Here is a 24,629-nt window from a genome sequence, read left to right on the forward strand (position 1 = left end):
AAGTGTGCATATAGTCTTTTTTCAAAGATACTGACACTCAAAGTTCATTAAACACAGAAATCAAGAACAAGTGGAATTCTCTTTAGAACTGTAAGGGGGAAATATGTCTGTAAGCCTAAAGCAAATATATTACTTTTTATGCAGATTTCTTCAGTATTCTTTGGTATTTGAGCCACTTGGCCTATGCCAAGATAATGCTATTTGTTGTAAATAAAATACAGAAAATCAATATTAAGAAATGCTCATAATTTACAGTAAAACTTCATCATTTCCTCTTCTAAAAGGTCATCCAACTCCCCCTCAGATGCAGCACTCCTACACTGTAAAAGCTGATTATCGCTGTGATTCTTGAGAGTATCATCTCTGCTGCTGCACAATACTGGCCTGAGCTCAAAGTGCAGCAGGGAAGATACATGACATCCAACCTGTCTTATCTTTGTTTTGTCAGGACGACAAGGACGGAGATATGTGCGAGGAGGAAGATCTGGATGGAAACAGAACGAATAACTCGGCCAACAGGAAGAGACAGATGTGGTGGGAATCACGCCAGGGCACAGATGAGAAAAATGTACGTCAGGGTTACACACACACACGCACACACACACGCACACACACACACACACACACACACACACACACACACACACACACACACACACACACCACACGACTGACAAAGTATTGATTATTGGACTAATCATGAAGTTATAATACCAATTGTATAACACATAAACAATACCCCATTGTAATAAATAACACAAATATGTGCTTAAGAAACACTTTTTTTCTATTACAAGATCTATTGAGAATATTTTTCTTCAATTTCTTTCAACAAATTTGGCTGCCAAAAACCAAAACAACACATTTCTTTTTTGTGTTATCACAGCTGTTAGTATTCAGATCCTTTTCTAACACCACATTGTGAAATTACTCCACTGCAAGTAAGGTCCTGCATTCAAAACTTACTGAAGTAAAAGTACAAACATATCATCATCAAAACGTACTTAAAGTATCAAAATTAAAAGTCTTAGTCATGCAGAATGGACCCACTCAGATTGTTTTATATATTCTAAAGATATTATTAGAATGTTTGTATTGATGCATTTATGTAAGCAGTGTCTTTTTAACTACTTAATATGCTGTTATGAGTTTTAATAAATTATTATTTTATGTTTCATTTTGACTTGAAACGTAACTAAAGCTGTCAGCTAAATGTAGTATGAGTAAAAAGTACAATATTTGCTTCTTAAAATGTAGTGAAGTAGAATTATAAAGTGACATAAAATGGAAACACTCAAGTAAAGTAAAGTAATGTACCTCAAAATTATACTCAAGTACAGTACTTGAGTAAATGTACTTAGTAACATTGTTGACCTGGAACAGTTTAATTCAGTTTAGCTTTGAAACAATTATAAGGTGGAACAGGAAATCCTGTAATATTTAAGCCTAACGACAGTATAAATAAAGATGAAATCGACTCCTTGTGAAGCTGTGAACTCAGCCTGTAGCTAGTGATTATGTTCACAAGATTACATCTTGTTTTACCTGAGCTTTTACCTTCATAATAGACTCATCCCTGGAAAGATATCAGCTGGAAATACACACACACACACACACACACACACACACACACACACACACACACACATTCTGACCTTGTTCCCATATCAAGGTCCGTAGTCTGTCTCCACCGGCCACCTCCTGAGGTTTAAAAGCTTTTAGGGTGTGCAGGCACAGATGAGTGATGGGCTCGATTTACAGAGTAGTGCTGCTCGACTTTGTTCCTGCTTATCAGCGACTATAAAGAACAAGGAGGCCTTTGACTTCAGCAGCTCATCGATAACACACCTTGCCTTGTATGCTCTTTTTTTCTCCTCCAAGCTCCTCTCCACCCAGGATGGCTTCAGTACTACTGAGGTGGGGGCTGCTCTGGATGTGTCTTAAATCTGTGCATCTTTCTCCTCTTTCACCCCTCAGTCTTGCTGCAAGAAAAGAAACCGCTGCAAAGTGCTTTTCACACTGCACCCTCATAGAACTGCCTCGTTATAAACCTTTTTTTCAAGTTTAACTTAAGTTGTAATCATAGAGCCAGTGTGCTCTAGTGCCTCTGAGGTTGAAACACAGAAGATGTCAGGAAGATAAAAGAAAAGTTGCTTGTGCTTTATTGTGGGAAATTTCTTCATCTTTATATGTTCTGCAACACAATAAAGCCGCAATCACACAGAGTGCTTTGTGCAGGTTGCAGAACACAAGGCCTGCTCTGTCTAATTGGGGCCTCAGGAAGAAAAAGTAAAAAGTAAGGCTGGGCGATATGGCCAAAATCAGGTTATATATGTTTATGTAATATCATGATCCAGTAGTTGTTCTGCAAATTCAATTAAGAAATGGTTTAAAATAACCATACCATACTTCATTAAATTTAATTTTCTCCTTTTATTTCAAACTTACATAAGGCCACAGACAAAAACAACTGATCTAATAACAAAAGAGTCAAAACAGTGAGACTAAAAACTAAAATCCTTCTTAAGAAGGAAACTTTAAGGTTCCTGAGATCTATTATTTTAAGTGTTTACAGGTTTTAAGATGACATTTTTACATAACTATGTCTCTTCTGGTAGTCACGTCGCACTCATAACTACTTCACGTCCGACATTTACGTAAACGTTAAACTGTCTGTTAACTGTCTGTTATAATGCCTTACCAGGACGTTTTTTTGCAGCCGTACGTGCTATTTCTGCAACACTCATACGGGTCGTTATGGTTTTTACAAACAACCTATTCTGTCATTTAAATTGGACATTTGTTGGTATTTACATCTTCACTTTCCAAATCCTATGTTTAAATCAAGTTATTTGCAGGCAGCAGGTTTCGCGAAAGTAACCAGACTGTGCAAGAATCACGAGACCATGTAAAATTATGAAAGAATCATGACATATATATATATATATATATATATATATATACAGACATATACATAATTTATGTAAATTAAAATTTTGTCCAAAGTACTCACTTCATGTAATAAGTCTTGTATTAACCATATTTCCAAAAGCACACAAATGTAGAGTAAATATCAAAATAACTCCCTTTGGATTTTTTTTTTTGTTAGAAACATGCTTGTTAACTCTGAGTTATAAGGCCGGTTGTGCTGTATGATAAAAAAAGTGCAGTGTGAAAAGTAGAAATAATCCTTTTACTGCCCTACAAAGACAAAGTGTGGTAACCAGGCTGCCAAACCAACTAACAGCAACAGAAAAACTCACATCTATAATCTACTACATGTATTTCGGGTGAAAAAAGCCTAATGTCTAGTTGGTGGATCATTTAATCTCGCAGCAGTTACTCGGTTTGTCTTTGTGCGGCAGGATGTAGTGCAGTAATGTGAAACCATAACAAACGTGTTCCTCAGCCACAGAAATGTGTTTGTAATTTGTGATGATGATCTTCAGGCTGTGCCCACCTCAAACGGGACGTCCTTCGATTTTGTCACTGCTGAGAATGGACCGGTCTGCGTGGACTATGTCTACTCCACCCCGCAGTATAAAATGGACCAGCCCAGTGACGGTACAGGTGAGCTGTTTACTGCCTGCATCTTCTCTCTAAATTTCTTTGAAAAGGTCAAATAAATGATTTTGTCATATAAAAATAATATAGTAAAAATAATGAAATTATTATACAATTATAAAAGTTACTAAAGCGGGTTTATGCAGCTTTTGTTTTATGTTTTTTGATATCTGAAAGAAAAAAAAACTACCATGTGGAAATGTTCTAATGCATCAATAATTGTTTTATGTATCAGTTTACTTTAAAAAGTTTTTTGTTGACTGAGAAAAACTCTTAGACTTTATGGTAGGGTCATTTTAAAGGTAGTATGTGGAATTTTCCGGAAATTATTTTTAATAATGTGACTTTTTACCCTGTCATCACCATACATAAATATACAACCAAATAAATAAATATACAATTACAATATATAACGTTGGGGAATATCCAATATTGTGTAACCTCATTATTACAATATGTTCACACATCAATCATGATTAGTATATGTTAATTCAGACTCATAAATACTTTACTGATCCCTGAAATAGAAATAGAAATAAGTAAGAAGGTAAATAAAATAAGATTTTATAAAAAAGCATGCTACACTTAATATACAACACCAATATCAGAGGTTGTACCTTAATAAAAAAAATCGAACAACTTCCACAGGCTATTAATTGCTTAGAATAAAAATATTAAATATAATAAAAAACAAACATTGCCTCTTGTTGTTGTTTTCTGACATAAAATAACAATGTATTTAAAAATAAATAAATAAATCTGAATTTGTCTGCCACAAATACTAAGACAGTCGCTCTCTTGATGGTACATTTGCTATCTTGACTCTTTCTTTGAACTTTTACTTTGCAGTTTGTAGCTGCTGAATTCACAGAATTATCTTAAAGGTGCACTTCACTGATTTAACTTGTCACAGTCAGTTTACTAGTCCTGGGGGGCCTAAACAGTCTGTGAATGCAGCTGGTAAATGTCTTACTGAGGGCGCTTTAGAGATACATAGACACATGTTTAGCCATGCTAGAAACTTCAGTCACACACAACTATGGTAAAGAACCTGAATGAATTGTCTTAAAGTTTATACATACATTTATGGTACCGTACCCTGGTGTATCAGGACATCTTGGCCTCTGCTGCACAGATTTTGATGAAAGCAATTGTCACTCAACCTCATAGAAGCTCAACACTAAGGCAAGGCAAGTTTATTTATATGGCACAATTCAGACACAAGGCCATTCAAAGTGCTTTACAGGGGCAAGATTAAAATACATAAAAATTAAAAAAAATTACAGGTTAAAATGGAAACAGAAAAGTCTTCAGACTTGATTTAAAAGAGCTGAGAGTTGCAGCAGACCTCAAGTTCTCTGGGAGTTTGTTCCAGAGATTTGGTGCATAAAAACTAAACGCTGCTTCTCCTTGTTTAGTCCTAACTCTGGGGACTGTAAGTAGACCTGTCCCAGACGACCTAAGGGCTCTGGACGGCTCATAACATATCAGTAGATCGGTAATATATTTTGGCCCTAGACCATTTAGGGCTTTATAAACCATCATTAATATTTTGAAATCAATTCTTTGAGTGACACGAAGCCAGTGTAAAGACCTCAGAACTGGGGTGATGTGATCCAATTTTTTGGTCCCGGTGAGTACTCGAGCAGCAGCGTTCTGAATTAGCTGAAGCTGTCTGATAGATTTTTTTTGGAAGCCCTGCAAGGACACTGTTACAGTAGTCAAGTCTACTAAAGATAAATGCATGGACAAGTTTTTCTAAATCTTGCTGAGACATAATTTTAGACATAACAAACCTCTAATTCACCAGAGTGTCTCTCTAAACTCAACAATGACACAATAACTATTCTCACAGTGAGTTTGTGTTTCTGTGTCCAACCAGAGAAGAAGGACGAGTGTGTGTATGAAGTGTGTCTGCCCCCGGAGGACTCTGCGTTGGAGGGAGGAGAGGAGAAGTCTGAGGAAGGAGAGGACGGCATCAAGAAAAAAGGAGTCAGTGCGATGGTGAAAATCTTCCACTTCATCATGAAACAGAGCTACATCTGTGCTCTCATAGCCATGATGGTGAGTAATGCAGCCCGCAGATAAACATGTATCTTTACTGGGTTGTAAATACACAAGAAACGTACATTAAAAAATACATGTTACCCTTTTTTATAATGGCGAGAACCATATGGAATACCATCTGTTCCCCCGCAACAAAAACATTTGAATAAATAAATAATAATAATTCAAAAAGAATAAAGGAGTGTATTGCAAATAGGGTGACTTATAGCCTCAGGAATCATTGCATTAACCTTCATTATTTCTTCATCTGCATTGGATTTAAACTCTCTGTGCTTTGTCCTCGTGCTGGCTTATACGAACAATGTATTTTATTGACAGACAATTCTATAAGTGATGGCTGAGAAATGAAAGAATAAATAGAAGTAAAATAAACATCATTACCGCAGTTTCAGTCAATTTGTGACTTTTTTCCCATATGTATTTTCATTTGGATGTTGATACAAAGAAAATGTTTCCATACAACATATTTACCCAGTTTTACTTCATCAAAAAAATATTATAGCATTTAAACTAGGCTAAGATAGAAAAAAATGAATGATTCAAATAAAGTCTGACTTTAAATATACATACATAATTGCTGACTATTCTAAAATAGCCTCAGGAATCATTGCATTAACCTTCATTATTTCTTCATCTGCATTGGATTTAAACTCTATGTGCTTTGTCCTCTTCAGGCGTGGAGCATCACATACGTCAGCTGGCTGACGTTCGTCTTCCTCATGTGGTCGTGCTGGCTGTGGATGGTGAGGGACCGGAGGCGCTACGCCATGCTGTCTTCTCCCTTCATGGTGGCCTACGGGAACCTGCTGATAGTCCTGCAGTACATCTGGACTTTTGAGATCATGGAAGAAGTCCCGGGGTTCTTTGTAAAGAAGAACAACCCCTTCCATTCACTTTCATCCAAGGTCTGGGACACAAAGGATTTTCTTGATTACCGTATATTTCTGTCTACAATAAATTCATTTAAACCAGGGGTGTCAAACATACAGCCAGATGGCCAATACTGGCCCACCAAAAGTCCCCAGAGTTTGGTTATTTGGTCTGCATCAGAATTCATTTACACCAGCAAAAAACAAATGGAAACGCAAAACGAATCAGAGTCAGTTTCAAGCAGACCAAACAGCTCAGTGTGAAGCCAGGAAAATGTGAAGTTTTTGTTATTATGCAATGGTTTCACTGGTTCGGTCCAGTTTTAGTTTGGCTGCAAATGAGTCTGACAGCCCTGATTTAAACTGACCTTTAGATTAAGTGACAACCTGTGATCTGAAAAACCAGATGTGATTCAATATACGCGAGGATTAGAAGTAATAACCTGTCAAGCTGTGTCTTTCTAATGGTCGATTCTTTAACCGAGAGAGGAGAGTCGTACAGGGTGCTGCTAAAGAGAGGGTCAGTGTTTTGACATGTTTTGGAAGGACTCAAAGACCTATCTGTGTCTAGAATGAGATTTTATACGCCAGTCGGTCACGGCAGACTCTCTGTGGTGTGTTTATTATCACTCATACACGGTGCATGTGAATGGATGCAATCATATTTCACACCTGGGTCAAACTGTAGTTTTAAAGTTTATTTAAAGTGCCAGATGAATGCTGAAAGTTTATACAATCCGATTCAAGTTTAGAAACTCAATTCTGATTTATGTCCACACCTATATTGTGCTCTCGGCGCGTTAAAGTAAATGCAAACGATTTATTAGCTCATCTTTTCTTTTGTGTTTGTCTAAACATTTTATTTATTGAGTGCAGGTCCTATGTCTGCTGAGCTTCTGGCTGCTGCTGAGACAAACGCTTACAGAGAAACGGGAAAAACAAAAAGAAGACAGTGCCGTTCTCTCAGATGTTCATGTGGAGGATCAGAAGAAGAAGGGTAAGCACCGGGCTCTTTCTTTGTTTAGATTATAGAGGAAGTAATATTGGTATATAATATAGTATACATAGTTTACAGTAGAAGTTCCCAGCACCACCTGTGCGTGAGAAAAGATACGAACTGAAGTGAGACAAATGAGGGAAATTATGAGGATGACTGGTGACTTCTTTCCACATGTGAAGAAGGTGGTTAGAAAAGACTGAGATGTCTTGCCTTTGTTTGGAAGCCCTCAGCTTTATTAGATTTTTTTTTTTCATGCAACACATATTAAAATCTTCAGTTTATTTTCACAGAGAAGAAAGAATGCTGAGGCTGGATTTATACACTTTTTCTTCACAAGATATAAAGGTTTTGGTTTCCACTCCTGCTGATTAATTCCAAGAACAAGTAAGATTTTGCCGAATAAAAAAGTACCCCAAACAGTTATTTATTCATATTCTATCAGGCAGTTTAAGCTTTTTCACCCTGAAGTATTTAATATTTTTGGTGGATAAACCTTTTTTATGTGGATTGTGCATTGTATTTTTACCTATAGAGCTACTTTCTCATACATAAAACTTTTTAAATAATATTTAAAATTGTTAAACATTGTTATACATTGTTATACATTATACGAACAATGTATTTTATTGACAATTCTATAAGTGATGACTGAAAAAATGAAAGAATAAATAGGAGTAAAATGAACATCATTACCACAGTTTCAGTCAATTTGTGACTTTTTCCCCACATGTATTTTTATTTGGATGTTGATACAAAGAAAAAAATGTTTCCATACAACATATTTACCCAGTTTTACTTCATCAAAAAATTATTATAGCATTTAAACTAGGCTAAGATAGAAAAAAAGGAATGATTCAAATAAAGTCTGACTTTAAATATACATACATAATTGCTGACTATTCAAAAATAAAAAAAATAAGAGTGTACATCATTTTTAAAACACCCAACCAACATTTTTCTGGAAAGTAATATTAGGTCGCACATGCACAAATGCGGAAGAAGAACCATTGGCGATGTTCTGCAAAGTCAAAGTTCACCAAAGTTAAATTCCAACGCAATGCAAAAGTTTTCTGTGTAAGTGAATGGGAGGCGAGTACGTCATTTTGCTCATGTGTGACCATGCCTGTAATCACTCAATCACAGTGCAGAGTTTTCTGATTGGCTGCTGTGTTTTATAGAGGAGGAGGAGTCTGAGGAGGGAGGGGACCAGGACATCATAAAGGTTCTGGGCAACATGGTCATGGCTATGCTGGTTAAATACTGGATCTACATCTGTGGTGGCATGTTCTTCTTCGTCAGCTTCGAGGGAACCATCGTCATGTACAAGATCATCTACATGATGATGTTCCTCTCCTGTGTGGCGGTCTACCAGGTAACAAAACACACTGCCGTTGTTTCACATATTTCCAAAGTCTCTCTTATATTTCCCCTCAGTTATATTCAGTGGTAAACATTTTTTCCACATTATTTAAATAAATGATACAACTTCTTGAACGATTGAAGACACACGATGATGTGATGTGTCAAATCTGTGCACATTTACAAATATACAGCACAAATTTAAAATGTTTGATCTTGAAAAACGAAATATAATACATTTCTCTTTAATTTTCACAAATCATCTGAGCAAAAAAGTTCCAGTTGCTTGTAAAAACCTTTAAAAAAGAAATTATTTTCATTTAAAGGCTGCTTACTAAGTGGTTCTGTTTGTGTATATTCTTGAACTTATCATATGAATAGGATGCTGTAAAGTTTCCAAATTCAATTTCCAAAAGACAGAAGGTGCTGACAATTTTATTATGTCATAAAGTTTGTGTACAGCAGGCTCATAATCCACAGTGTATTCTCGACTGTTTTATGACCCCCCACCACAGTAAAAACAGAGCAGTCACCCTAAATCCAGATGTCCTCTCTGCACCGTGATAAATTGGACGCATTGTAGCTCTTAATGTCAGCAGATTCATAACCCCGGGAACACAGTTATCACAAGTATTCTTTAATCTAGGTGCACTACGAGTGGTGGCGGAGGATCCTGAAGTACTTCTGGATGGCCGTGGTGGTCTACACCATGCTGGTCCTCACACTGGTCTACACCTTCCAGTTTAAAAGCTCGCTGAACGTCTGGTACAACATGACGAAGATGGAAAAAGAGAGGTGAGCTGCTCTTGAATAATCAGGGATACTAAACTGGATTTACCAGGAGGCCAAGGGGACCTTTTTTTGTTTGTTTTATGATAAACAAGCTTTATTTTATCCTTCTTCATGCAGTCTGGTACCTTATTTACACTAAAAATACAAAATAAATGGTAACACTTTACAACAACCAACTAAATAATGTTTATAGATGGTTTATAAAACAATTATTAACCATTTACAAAGTGCTTTACATATTTAATCGTTAAATGTTTTCAACCAATTTCTTAAAGGTATATGAATCATTTCAAAATCATTAACATTCTTAATATGGAGTTAAAAATATTAAAATGGGTGCAACTAAAACCATTTATAAACAATTAATTATAATTTAATTATTTGTTAATGGTAAAGTAACTATAAACTTACATTAATAGACATGTTTATAAATGAATATACATCTATTTGCCATTTATACATGATTAAGTTAGTTAAACATTAATAAATTATGTATTTACCATTCTAAATGGTCTATAAACAGTTTATAAATGATGATTAAACATTAATAAACTATCTGTTTACCGTTTATAAATGATGGTTATTGTAAAGTGTTACCAAATAAATTCCTACTTAATTTCATTGTAATTAGAAAATGGCCCACCTTGCCGTAAATTGAGCATCAGGTACCTACAATATATTATTGATGATGAAATTTCAAAGAGTTTGAAATACTGGTAGTTGCTCCGACCGTTTACTGATAATATCTTAAGTAATAATATTTGTATTAAATGTTTGACCTCAAGAAGGGAACAGTATACACAGTTTAATAAAAAAATGGACAAAAACTTGCATTATACAAGAGAGTGGTTGCAGGACTGAAATCACCCTGAAGGGGTTAATGTATATGTACGGGATAATGCCAGATGAAGTGACCATTAACAGCAATTAATGGATGATCGGGAGGCCTCTGCAGAGTGCATTCCTTCCTAAATTCTGGACCTCTCAATTGGCATTTACCTGTAATTGTCTGAGTTTTTCCCAGTTGGGGAGTCATTTTTCAGATCATTCTAACACCACATTAATGCAGCACAGATGCCATTTCTTACAATGGTAACTATCTGCCCCATGATTCACATCTGCTTCAAAATTGAATGGGTTCTTCTTTGGTCCATGCTTCAAACTTTCGCCAAGATTCATGAAAAATCAGGCTGGTAGTTTTTCTGTAATCCTGCTGACAAATTTACAAACCAACCAAAAACACATACATTGGTAACCATATTCATAAATTTTGGACATGCCCTAAACTAAAAGATTCTGGGATGAGGTTTTTGATGCACTTGGAAAAGTATTCCAGAAAAGTTTTAATAAAGATCCCAAGATGGTAATGTTTAGACTCATACCAAATTACATAACTGGAAGGGGGAAAAAATATCTTTTACAAATATTACTGATTTCAGCTCTTAAATGTATTACTGTTAAATGGTTAAAACCCGTCCCTCCAACATACAATATGTGGATTGAGAAGGTCTGGGAAATGTATCACATGGAACAAATAACTTATTCCTTGAGGCTTCAAAAATATATATTTGCTAACAGATGGAGACCTGCCATGACCATACTAATGCAATAATCTCATGATACCTTTATTTTATTTTACTTTATTTCACTTAATTTAATTTGATTTATTTCCATTAACACAGTTTATTATTTAATTACTTATTGTTTGTTTGTGTTACTTTGGTTTAACCATGTCATTTATACATATTTGACTTGATGTATATGCTTTAATGCTGTATTAAGCAGATCACAAATGAAAAACAGCAGACTAAATGTGAATTTGTATATATATGTTTGTATATGCTGCAAAAATTGAAATATAATTTAAGTTTAAAAAAAACAAAACAACCAAAAACAAAACCTCTTTGGCAGAGCTAAAAATTATATTACACACCCCCTAACTGTGAGCCTTCTCTCTTTGAAAGGATAGACTTTTATTCCATCTTTAAACTTTAATTATTCACCTAACTTTGACATTTGATTGCCCTTCTTTTATTCACCTTTTGTCATCAATCTTCTCTTCACTGAATCAGTTGTACACACAAGAGCTTCTTCACCTACAGGAACCTCAAAAAAAGAAATTCAAGTCTTGTGTTTTTCCTCTCTTCTCTTCAGCTTGGCGGACTTGGGTCTGGAGAGGTTTGACGTCCCCAAGCTGTTCACCAGGATTTTCATTCCCACATCCTTCTTGCTGGTGTGTATTCTCCACCTGCACTACTTCCACGACCGCTTCCTCCAGCTCACAGACCTGCAGGCTGTCGTGGCCAAAGAGCAGAGCACTATCTACAGGTGAGACACACCGAGTCCAAACCGCCAATGAAAATTTTTTTTATTACTTTTTTCCTTTTTTATTACTTTGTAACTTGTTTTGTATTTTGAACAAAAATAAGAAGGTGCAAACTGTTATTTACACATTTGATAGTATCAAAAGTACCAAAGCCATAAAAAAAACAGATTTATAAGCAGATTTTCAACCCAAGGCTGCACGGATGAAACAATGTGGAATAAAAAGATTTTTTAAACATTTTGCCATGGTATGAAAACAGGTATTGAGTAGAGAGGAACAGAGACATTATTATCTGTATTTGTATTTGGATAGAGGAACAGAAAATGGGCATGTTTTGTACCGGAGGTCTCGTTAAATCGCACCAGTGTTACATTTTCCAACATAATATTAATTAGCAATGCAAATTTTGTTCCTTTAAAACATCAAGTTGATTAATTATTGGCATATAACTAATTATGAAGTATATTTCCACACCTTTTTGTACATTTCATCGTTTCAAGAAACAATAACGAATAAAAACAGCCAATTTGGGATAGATCATTTAATCACATTGTTAGTGCTTTTACAGAAAAACTGATTTGGATTCTGATGCATCCCTAGTATTGTTTCAATCTTTCAAATTCTGCCATCTTGACAACCTTAACCCACCTGCAGGTTGTACACAGACAACCTGATCTTATTCCAGTTGCTATATTTTTCGCTTTGCATGATTTATCTCATGGGAAAACAGTGCACCTTCACTGCAGTCAAAGGCCACAGCATCTTTCAGGAAGACAGCTGCTTCCCTCTTTGAAATGAATGTAATAAAACATGAGAGGTGCAAACTGAATCACCACATGAATCCACTGTAAATTGATAAGAATAGTAACGGTGTGCATGTTAACAGACCTTAGTTGAGCATGAGGTGAAATCATTCATCCTTTTTCCTCTCACACTGTTCTATGTGATAATCACACTTTCTCACCCTGTTATAACCACTGTTCTCATCACCCATCTGTCATTGTGTGTTCGTTGTGTGTTATAACAGTCACATTCTGTAACTTCATGGTCGTGTTGTTGTGGGTTTTCCATCGTTTTGCTGCTGCTTGCTCAGCTCGTCTCTGCTCTGCTTCTCTCTGTGACCTGCTGCCGTCTCTCTCCTCTGCCACCCTGTTTTTTTCACACAGCCACACTAAAGTCAGTGGGCGTGTCTATCTGATCATGAATAGGTGGGTATCTGCTCGCTTTTTGTGGCATCCATCACCATCCCACTTCACCTCTGAGTCTCAGCTTCCTCTTCCTGTTGCAATACGTCGTGTTTCCTCCACACACTAACTCATCCCTGTAACCCTGTTTTTCCCAGTGATGATGCATTGATGAAATGAAATCTCTCCCTCCTGGAATTTAGGTGTTTTTATGACATGATTGGTGTTCATTTTCAGGTTTTGTATAATTTTGCCTGTAGCCTTCACTTTATGGGTTCTGTGTTGTCTTTCTGGATCTTTAACCCTTCTCCAAACCCAGCCCATTCTTTTCCCTTCGACTTTTCTCTCACAAAGTGTCAAACGAGCATGTTTGAATCTGAAAGAACTGTTCTTCCCTTCTAGTATTTTGCCACACACCCACTTCTCTGCACTGAATTACTCCCTTCCTGAAAAAGCTCGCCTACCCAAAACCACCGGAGCCAGTTTTTCATGCATTTTAATAAAACCACGTGGATATTTTTAAGTGATTTCAATGTCAGTTTTTGTCCTCACTGTTCATTTTGACTTCTGTGTAACTTTATTGTTCTGAGCAGCATCAAAGAAAAAATTCCCACTAAGAGCAAGTAAGTGAGACCACTGGATGACCAAATGCTTGCACTTGACATGCGGCCGGTTCATGCAAGCCAAACCCGACCTTTGACCTCGCTCCATTGCCTGAGAAGAATTTTTAAAGGGTTAATGCCTCCCTTCAGCTGCTACCATTATCCTGTTGCAAGAAGAAAAATCCCTCAGACAAGAAAAAAATATAATTCCCAAAATACTTGGAGTGTTTTACAGAATGCAGAAGGAATGTGCACTGCTTACTGATTACACTGCCTGATGAAACGCTGCTCTGCTGTTCAGAGCTGATGATTCCCATACAAACATTTGCATCGGAGCCTTTTGACAATCATCTGAACCGAGTGTCTGAGTGTGTGTTGTATTTATATACTTATGAGGACAGAATGTGAAGAAATTAAATATGATTACTTGTATAAATTAAATTTTAAATATATATATTTATTTAAAAAAAAAATGTAATGTTGAAAAGTGACTAGACATATGTTATATATTTCGTTGAATCATGCTCTTAAATTATGCCAAATGTTTCCAACAATTTTAAAAACAAAAGAAACCTCAAATTTTAATCAAGGACACTGTCCTTTTCATTTGGTCGCCTGTGCATGGCCTTTTTCCTTTGCGTTTTTAACTATAGTATAGTATATAGTATAGTAGAGTAATATTGGATGTCTGGATTTTATGTTATCAGAGAAACAAGCTGAGTAAACGTTACCTGCAGCTCAACTCCCAGACTCTCCCAGACACTGTTCTCTACCTAACAGCATCATAAAGAAATTTTTTTAACATGAAACTGCTTCATTCAGTTTTAATCACTGGGTCCGTTTCTTTATGAGAGGAGGGAAAAAAAATTCCTCCTCACTGAAAGAATCCTAACCGGGAGAAATTGACTGCAGTGACGACAGTGGTGGCAAAGACAACAACTCCCATGATCCCAGAGACCCCTAGTAGCAAATTATAACACATTGTGCATTCAAAATCAGATTCAGATTGCTTTTTAATGAGTTTACAGCTACTTGAGTTGGAGGACATGCATTTGAAATCAGAAGGATAAAGTACTAGGTGATGTTTTCACATGTAAAAATGAGCTTTGGAATAAAGGTGATGACCATGAACAGCAGCGTCCCTTTGTTGCAGAAAGTATAAAACTTGCAAAATAGAATAATTGTTGGCAGGGTCAGATGTTTTTAGACACTTGAAGCAACTAAGAGCAAAGAAATAAATAACCTTGAAAGTTAAAAAAAAGGACCACCCTCAGCACAAATGCTCCTAAAAAAATAAAAAAAGTCATGCAACGTCCTCATAAGTATAGAGATACAGAGTCTACATGCATGTGTCTGTTTGTAATAACTTCTTTGCATTTCTTCAGACTGGTGCACCCGGATGGCAGCCTGGCAGACCTCACCATGCTCAGTGCCAGCTCTGTGGCAGCATCGCTGTCCAGAGAGGAGCAGGAGAAGCAGGAGAAGCAGGAGGAGCAAGAGGAGCAGGGGGAGTGGGGGGCGGAGAAGGAGAAGGAGCAGCCCCTGGTGGTGGTGATCAATGACATTGACGTGAGTGGCGAGAAACCCAGAACCTTCTCCGACCAGCGGCAATCCAGCACGGAGGGGAGCCTGCAGTGCAGTTTGGGGACGGAACCAGAGCCGAGCACCGAGCAGAGCTCAGGTACTGAACAGCTGCGACACAGTAGGTCCACAAACTGCAGCAACACACTGACAGGTGCATGCAAAGAAGGATTAGGTCACTTTTGCAGCTGCTAAATCTGCACAAATAAAACAAAATATACTGTGTGACTCACCTGCAAAGGATGAAATGCACAGCTAACTGTGTTGCAATGGTATGAGAGTGTCATGGTTCAAATATCAAAGTTTATTGTATCACTCAGTTATTATGACTATTATAATAAGTAGGAGTAGTATTTAGTATTTTTTATTAGTTACAATCACCCTTGAAGAAATTAAAGCGGTAAGGTTGGATAAACAAATGCTTTGTCATAGTTTTGAAAATTAAAATAATGTAATAATAAATAAAATATATATTTCAATACCTGAGATCAGCAAATGTACCCTGTATGATAACCTTTCATTTTGACCCTACAGTGGACCTTGTGAACCAAGTTCACTTCCAGCATTTACATACATTTATTTACTGTTTCTCCTCTATATTACACCTTACCAAGTTGTCCTTTTTGGCCCAAAACCCTAGATCAGTGGTTTAGTAGCCTAAATTCAATGAAACTGCAGCTCTACATGTATGTATAATGACGTGTTTGCTATGTTTAGAACATGTTCTGAACCGCAAAACACAAAACCCTCATATAGGAGCTGTTCTGTCCTTAAGGTTGGAGATCTTGTTGCTAATGCCCTATATCTCAATGTTAACAAAAGTGAAAAATGATTAATGTATTCACCTCGTGATTCAGAGCCACTCTTTCACCAAGTTTCATGAAAATCAGGCAAGTAGTCTTTCTGTAATCAAGCTGACTAACAGACAAACCGCACCGCAAACATAACCCCCTCACGGAGGTAATAAAACTGCTCATCTATATACTGTGTGTGTCTGATCATGTTGCATCTCATGTGTTTTCCTTCCAAAGTATATGAAAGCTCCCCACACTGCGAGCCATGTTTACTCCTCTCACTTTGTTTACATCTGAGACTCAAATGCAGCCATGAGTGCAGAAACCTTTCCTCTCAGATCTCTCCCAGCCTGCCGCTCTTCAGTCTGCTCAGAAGACATATGTTGCACACAGTCTTTAAAGGCCAAAGCTCTCCAAGAGAAGCTCAGTCTGCTGCTGTCCAAGTATCTGCTGCCTGCACTCTCACCAGCCAGCCATTCATCATCCTGAGTAAAGCTGTAAAAATCCGTTGTATTGCAGATTTTTGGGTTCAGTGATTTACCTCCAGTTTTTCTGCTCTGACACAGAACGTTGCTCAAGTGCTCACTTTCACCCATTACACCGTCCCGCAAAAGCCGACAAATGCTGCACCTTTAGCATATTTACGCAGACAGTCGCACTGCTCTTAAATTAAAATGTTGTTTATATACACAGAAAATAAAATAGGTGATAAAACACAACTCTGCAGGGCCTCTCAGTTTATAATGAGCTGTGAGGCTATGTGAGCTATACACTATGCCCTCTCTTATCCAAACAATGAGGCCTCTATTAAAACCTGCGATAATATGTCTTTTGTAAAACCACACACACCCACCTCCAGACTGTGGCTGCAGTTTTTTATATCCTTTGTGAGAATATAAAACCAAATATTGAGTCTAAATTCTCAGGTGATTAAAACAACAGTTTGGAATTTGCTTGTTAAATGTGTTTCCTACACCTTAACATTCTGCATATGGGAAAAAATTACATAAACTTTTTACAGTTTTGGAATACTTGTAAAATATTTTTGGCTGTTATACAGACCCCAAAAAATAGTTCACATGTTGAAATTTCTCTCCCGACTATTTATTTGATTAAGTGATTAAATAAAACAATTACTCATTATCTTTTGGTGGATTTATTGATTAATTGTTATACAATTTATTGTTTCTTTAATCAAATGTTTCTGTGAAAACTCAACATGTAGTTTGGTAATTATTATTATGTATCTGGTATTTATTAAACACAACTTAACCCTCTGGAGTCACCGATCTCACCAGTGTGATGAAATCATGACTTCCTTATGACGTCACAGTGTAAAACGTCCCTCTAAAGTACTGGCTTGAAGTCTGTGCCAGACTTTTTTTGATGATGATAGGCTGAAAAAAATTCTAAATCACATTTTATGTTGTTTTTTTGTGTTTCCTGTGTTAAAAATGCTGACCCAGTAAGTCAAAGTGAAAAAAATAATTATCAGGTCATATAGGTTGTGCTGAAAAAAATGATACCAAAATGGTATGGTAAACATTTTTTTTTGACCAGATTTATGAAGCTCTTCTTTGTGGCATTCATTGTTGACCTGCTGTCTCGAATCAGAATGACAAAGGGTTAAATGAACAACAACAAACAAAAACAAATGAACAACAACAAACAAACTTTTTCCTGAACAGGTAAAGACAGAATCATATTATCAGTCTGTTCCAGCTTGAGCTGGTGTTTGAGAAGACACAAAAGTTAAATGCCAGCAGAGGAATGTTGGTGTTTAAACAGACATACGGACACACTGCTATAATTAAAAGGGGAAACCTGGAAACTTTCCATTAGCACCTCTTAAGTCTCGCTGTTTTTCCGTTCTTCTTTAGATCTGAAGAACAAATGGCACCTGGTGGTTGACCGTCTGACCGTGCTCTTCCTCAAGTTCCTGGAGTATTTCCACAAGCTGCAGCTGTTCATCTGGTGGTTACTGGAGATCCACATCATCAAGATCGTGGCCTGCTACATTGTCATGGTCTCTGTCACAGAGGTATGAAAGCGTGACATTACACCATGGAACAACAGGGGGACACACTGACTTATCGATCATGTTTGAGTTTGACTGTCTTCCTCCCAAGTGTTATACATGCAATATAATCAGTGGTGCACATAACTGGTGCGCAGGTGCACATGCGTGGTCAAAATAAATTATGCACGACTGATCATATGTACAAAAGCGCTTTCGCAGACCAACATACTCTCACAGACATTTTCGGAAATCAACAATGTATATATTGATTGATTTAATTCTCCACTCTCAGAGTGGCAGCGTTGATCAATGAACGTATATTTGGTTAACAAGCTCAAAACACACATATACAGTGGGATATTTGTGTCATTTAAACAGCTGTATGTGCACAAACCGATTCACCAAACGCGACAAAAAGCCTTGGTCTCCTCAACGTCATCTTGGTTATTACTGGGACACTCAGAAATAGGCTGAGGCTGGTCCACAGAGCTCTGGCTGGAGGTTTCCTCATCATCTGTATCAAAGTCAATGGACTGATAACTCAAAGAAGTACTCATCCCTTCCTGAAGGCTGATCTCCTGTGTCTTAACTGGATGAGTGGCCTCCAGTGTCTTGGCTGGCTCAGTGTCTTCCAGTGTCTTCACTGGCTCATTGGACTGGGAGATCAGCATTTTAGCTGCCTTAGTGATGGGCCTGTTGGTGGAGGAAGAAGAGGCACAGGAAGCAGGTCTTGTGCTCTCCTCTAACTTCATGGCAACTCTGGAGGTTGATCCGGTATGGCTGGTCCGGACACCATCTCCAAATTCATCTTCTCTGTCTCCAGATTCTCTGGATACAGGAAGCTTTGACCTATAATTGTAATCTCCTCATCAACGCTCTGATCAGATGATAAGATAATCTCTGAGATGTCTGAATCAGAGGAGGAACACCAAGAAGAGCTCATGGGTGAATGGAGCCAAGAGCAGGTGCCCTCCTCTAAAGGATCATGACAATTCATCAGATCAAGATGTGCAAGATTCTCATCAAGCAGTTCTGAGATCTCAGAGAATGCAGGAGAGCTGCAGATATCATCTCTGTTCTCTGCATCTTTCTCCGTGTTACTTGAATCAGACATCTGGTGAAGAAACAAATAACAAACAGTACATTCTACATGAGATAAATTCACATATGGAAACATAAGATTTATCACATTAAACAACATTCTTGCATGTAATCAGTTTACTTATAAGCATGCGTTTTAGAGAACATAAGAAAATAAATATTCACATGTGCTTGTAACTCAGTGGACCAGAGTGTCTTGACTGGCTCGGTTGCCTCCAGTGTCTTGACTAGTATCCTTACTTTTGGGAAGATATTACGGAAGAAGCGAGAGAAGGGGTTGCTCTGCTTTGCCTTGGTCTCCTCAACATTAACTTGGTTATTTCTGGGACACTCAAAGTCAAACTGAGACTGGTCCATAGAGCTCTGGCTGGGTGTCTCTTGAAAACAAAGAGATTCCTGTTTGCTGTCCCCAGTGCTCCGAGATTTCAAGTCAGCACTGGCTGACTGACTGAGTTCCCAATGTAACAAATGCATCATGATCTTTTACTAAACCAGTGATTTTGTTGCCTTAACTTTACCAAACTGCAATTATTATCTAATCTTTACTTTCAGTCCATTTATCATCACCAGCAATAACAATGTTGGATTTAGTAATGGACATGTTATATATAATATAAGACTTCCAAGTGGTCCTGCAGTTCAATTTGTTGGTCTTGAATCCACCGACTGGGTTTTTTTGATTCCCAAGTATCAGCAATCCAGCATCAGGCAGGCTACAAAGGTTTGTTTAGCACACCAGCGTTTCTTTTTAGATAAATGTTTCCTACGTTTTTTTTGGGGCTGAACGCATCCCCAAAAACTGGAGGTGCTGAAGTCGAGTTTTCTCTCAGGACACTTGAATTACATTATGCTTAAAGGTAATTATAGGATTTTTGACGCTAAAATAAAACTGCCTCAGTGGTGGAATGTAACTAAGTACATTTACTTAAGTACTGCACTTTGGCAAAGTACAAGTACCTTAAAATTTTACTTGAATATTTCCATTTTATGTAACTTTAAACTTCTTCTTCACTACATTTTAGAGGCTGATATTTTACTTTTTACTCCACTACATTCATCTGACAGCTTTGGTTACTTTTCAGGTCAAAATTTGCCATAAAAAATGTGACACATTTAAAGTGATTACGCATGTTTATATGTAGTATGCATCAAAAATAATAATCCAATAGTATGTCTGGAATTTAGGATGCCTCTTTTATGAATAAATTATACCTTGCACGGGGCGTCATATATGTAAAAAAGAAGGGCGTTATCATAAATGCTATCCCTCCCATAAGACAAATAACAAATATATATAGAATATATCAAACATCTGAGTGGGTCCATTCTGCTTAACAAGTACTTTAACTTTTGATACTTTAAGTTTGATACTGATATTTTTGTGCTTTTACTTAAATTTTGAATGCCTGACTTTTACTTGGAGTGGAGCAATTTCAAAGTGGTATTAGTACTATTACTGATGTAAGGGATCTGAATACCACCACAGGTCTGCCTGCCCCAGCCTTAAATCTACTTTTGAAAAATCTTGAAAGGAAAATCTTCAAGAGAAAGTTCACCATACTTCTGTTACAAAATGGAAGTTAAACATAACAAATAACTTGTGCCTTGATTACTTATATAAGGAGTTGCTTATTTCGCTCCTATGCTAAAGTTTTCTGGGCACATACTAGACTTAGTTGAATGGTAGATTAACGGTGTTTTAAAGAAAATTATTTAGAGTTGTTAAAAGTGGATTTCATGAGTGTTTTCACATCAGCTGGTTAACATTGTCCCACATGTTCCATTGCCAAGATGTATTTTATGTAAAATGAATGACAGTGGACCTGAGGCTAATGTTTGTTTGAGAGTATCATGTCACAACTTTCTAGAAGCACATTTGAGCCATTTAAAAAAAAAGGACTGCACTGCAGACTCGCCAGAAAATGGTGTGCGGGCATTTGGGTAATAGCTATTACAGTTTTAGGATGGAAACACAAATCTTGATCTGCATTTACTTGCCATCATTGGAACAAACTCACTGACAGATTTAGCCTGGTTAAGCTGATCTGCTGCTTTAAGATTCTTATTACTTTTATGGACTTAGATTTATGTAATGTAATAATCTTTTATTCATGGTTCTTGACCTTAAGTTTTATGTGTGTGTTTTATTGTTATTTTTTATTTGACGGACGTCATTCTTTACTTTTTCACCTGTTTTTTATTTAAAGTGTTGTGTAAGTTTTTTGAAACATGTAACACACATATGAAAATATAAAGGAGGAGGTGGAAAAAGGACTTATGTGAGCTGTCTTTTCCGTCCTCATCGCCTGTATTGTCTCCTGTGTAGGTGTCTTTGTTGAACTATGTGTTCCTGGCGTCCTGGGCCTTCGCTCTGCCCTACAGCCAGTATCGGCCCCTTGCCTCCAGTGTTTGCACTGTGTGGACGTGTGTCATCATCGTATGTAAAATGTTGTACCAGCTGAAGTCTATAGACCCTAAAACCTACTCCAAAAATTGCTCCATGGTGAGTATAATTGTTGTTTTCACTACTTACAGCTCAGCATTATCCTAACCATTGCACTTTGAATTTTACTAGATTTATATGATCATATATTTTTGTCCACAGCTTGAAAACTACACAAAGGAACAGGAAACTGAGCTAGAAAACTCTACACTGTATCAGAAAGTGGATCCAGCCAAATGGGTGGGCCTGGAGAAGTCTGATGACTTGCTGCGCTATCTCAGGGTGAGGAGTGGACGCATTTATCTGCTGAAAGCCATACACAGGATATCATCACAGCAAGGGAAGAACCACTTCTAAATGATAATTATGAAAATCAAATGATTAGTTAAAATTCCCCTTCACTGAAAAATTTGTTTTTCCAATGTTTGTGTCCCCTTAAGTGTACGGACTTAACCCTCTGAACCCCAACAAGCTGTTTCAGGGCATTTTTGCTCTTTACACATTTTATTCACTGTGGCCTTGTATTTCACTGCAATATATAGAATATATAATATGTGTCTCTTTGGAACTAGCACAATTGTCGCTAGAAGTGCCTGTTGTGCAGAATACCACAGTTATGATGACATAGTACATCATAAAAAGAAAAAAAAAAAAAAAAAGTTGAATTTTTCTGATTGTTTTTTTATTTGAATAAAATTGAATTTTTACATACATACAACATTCCCAAGTGTCCACAAGTGTTATGAATTTTGGGAAAAATATATAAAAAAAATAGTCTCCACATGCTATGTATATATTAAACTATTTGCATTATTACAACCTTTGCTTGCGACCTTTCCTGTCCTCTCCTCTCTGCTCTGTGCAAACAGCCTGCAGTTCTGTATGATTTCAGTGAATATTTATCATGTGACAGTTTGTCTCTGCAGGATTAATCAATTCTTCACAGTGTCGCCAAGGAGCGCATAATTTTATGTTTTTAACAGAATGTAGTTATTTTTGGCAACGTTTTAACTGAGACATGTAGAATGAAGTGATATTGACAGACATATCACAGTTTTAAGCTTTGTTTTGGTTACTTTTTCAAGGAGAAACTTTCATTACATATGATCTGTTCAAGGACTGACCGGCCGATAATGCCTGTTTTTACACTTTTTTTTTTACGATAAACAACATATTTTTGCCAATCTTTTAAAGAAAACAAACTTTCAGGGTTAAATATGAATTGTATCTGTGCAAATTTTGTCACAAGAGTTGTTTTCACGTGTTGTTTCACTCTACTTAAGGAGATGTTTGTGCTCTTTGCTAAAATCAACAAGGAAAGCTTAACAAAAGCCGTAAAAAAACCCCTGAAAACTCCTTGACTTGCAGTGTAAAGAGCAGAAACACACTGTTACATCATAGGAGTTATTATTGTATGTTTCACAATAAAAGTTCACTTTGTGGCCACCGGTGTCATTAAAAACAAGGATTTTATATTTTAAAAAATTCCACATAGTGCCTTTAACAGTAGCTTAAAGAGTATTTTCTTCATCAGAAGGGGCCTCAAAATTTCATAATAAAGTGACAAAGTTACCAGAAATTAAAGGAATAGGTTTAAAGTGGTTCTTAAGTCTTCAGTAAAAAAAATCTGAAATTATTGTTTTTATACCTATCATATACAGTTAATCAGGTATTTAAAGTCCAGGTTTATTTTGAATGAATGCATATTGAAAGATATTCTCTCGGTTCACCATCTGTGCAGAACAACCTCTTGATGCTGGCTCTGTTAGCGTTCGAGGTGACCATCTACCGCCATCAGCAATACTTCAGACTGAGGAACAAACTGCTGCCTCCAGCTGCCAGGATCATCTTCCACAACACCACACGGGAGCATCTGGACATCGGCATCATCAACTTCATCAAATACTTCATCAACTACTTCTTCTACAAGTTCGGACTTGAGGTAGAGACAAGCGAAAAGAGATAATAAAACGTTACCTCCATCTCTTTATGTGTATATAATCCTCTTGTGTTCCCCTCAGACGTGCCTGCTGCTGGTGGTTAATGTTATCGGGCAGCGTATGGACTTCTACGCCATGCTTCACGCCTTCGCCCTGATAGCTGTCATGTACAGACGCAGGAGGAAAGCCATCGCTGAGATCTGGCCCAAGTACTGCTTCTTCCTGGCCAGCATGCTGACTTTCCAGTATTTTATCTGCATCGGGATCCCACCAGCAGCCTGTAAAGGTAAGTCTGACTCGGCCAGATTGTACTTACACTGCTGCTGCAATTTCAGGCACCAATTGATGACTATTATAATATTATAACCAATTAATCTAGCATTTTTACAGTGAATTGAGGTATTATTTAATGATGAATGAAAAAAAAATTAAATGTTCATTATAAGTTCCCAAAGTTGTCTTTGAATTTCTTGTTTGTTTGACCAATAGTTCCAAACCTACAGTATTGAATTTATGATTAAAATAACAGAATAAAATTGATACATTTTTCAAGCTGACAATGTTTGATATTTGGTATATCATATATGGTATGTTGATTTCTGTCCATTAACTATTAATTAAGTATTACTATGTGTGTATTTACTGCTTATCGCCTTTACATTATGCTCCTTTTTGCCAATGCAGCTGAGCACGTTAATCATGTGTCAAGTTAATTAAGGATGTGTGTGTGTGTGTGTGTGTGTGTGTGTGTGTGTGTGTGTACAGTTACCGCCACACATTAGTCAAAGTGATGTTTGTGAGTGATTTGTTTTATTGAAAAATTCTACTCATTGTGCCTTTAAATTATGTCATAAGACCAATATTAGTTTATTTACTAAATGGAATGAAAGTTTTAAAATAATGTATCCATATTTTCACCTTGAATCAATGACATTGGATCATTGATCATCGAATCAACATAAATCAAACCAGATCAATGTATTCATG

At 36.9% G+C, this 24,629-nt stretch overlaps 1 protein-coding gene across 1 annotated transcript in view; it reads left to right on the plus strand.

Annotated features, from left to right (window-relative positions):
- The window catches only part of LOC131980442 (piezo-type mechanosensitive ion channel component 2), a 108,898-nt gene that overhangs the window by 45,664 nt on the left and 38,605 nt on the right, over positions 1-24,629 (plus strand). The window contains exons 9-22 of the mRNA XM_059344684.1: positions 449-568; positions 3,450-3,570; positions 5,447-5,628; positions 6,306-6,536; positions 7,377-7,497; positions 8,679-8,872; positions 9,506-9,654; positions 11,806-11,979; positions 15,149-15,444; positions 18,019-18,179; positions 21,586-21,762; positions 21,865-21,984; positions 23,444-23,644; positions 23,724-23,928. Coding sequence (XP_059200667.1) covers positions 449-568; positions 3,450-3,570; positions 5,447-5,628; positions 6,306-6,536; positions 7,377-7,497; positions 8,679-8,872; positions 9,506-9,654; positions 11,806-11,979; positions 15,149-15,444; positions 18,019-18,179; positions 21,586-21,762; positions 21,865-21,984; positions 23,444-23,644; positions 23,724-23,928 — 2,452 coding nt within the window. The remainder of the gene's footprint in view (positions 1-448; positions 569-3,449; positions 3,571-5,446; positions 5,629-6,305; positions 6,537-7,376; positions 7,498-8,678; positions 8,873-9,505; positions 9,655-11,805; positions 11,980-15,148; positions 15,445-18,018; positions 18,180-21,585; positions 21,763-21,864; positions 21,985-23,443; positions 23,645-23,723; positions 23,929-24,629) is intronic.

Source organism: Centropristis striata, chromosome 11 (genome assembly GCF_030273125.1).
Source record: "Centropristis striata isolate RG_2023a ecotype Rhode Island chromosome 11, C.striata_1.0, whole genome shotgun sequence".
Lineage (NCBI taxonomy): Eukaryota > Metazoa > Chordata > Actinopteri > Perciformes > Serranidae > Centropristis > Centropristis striata.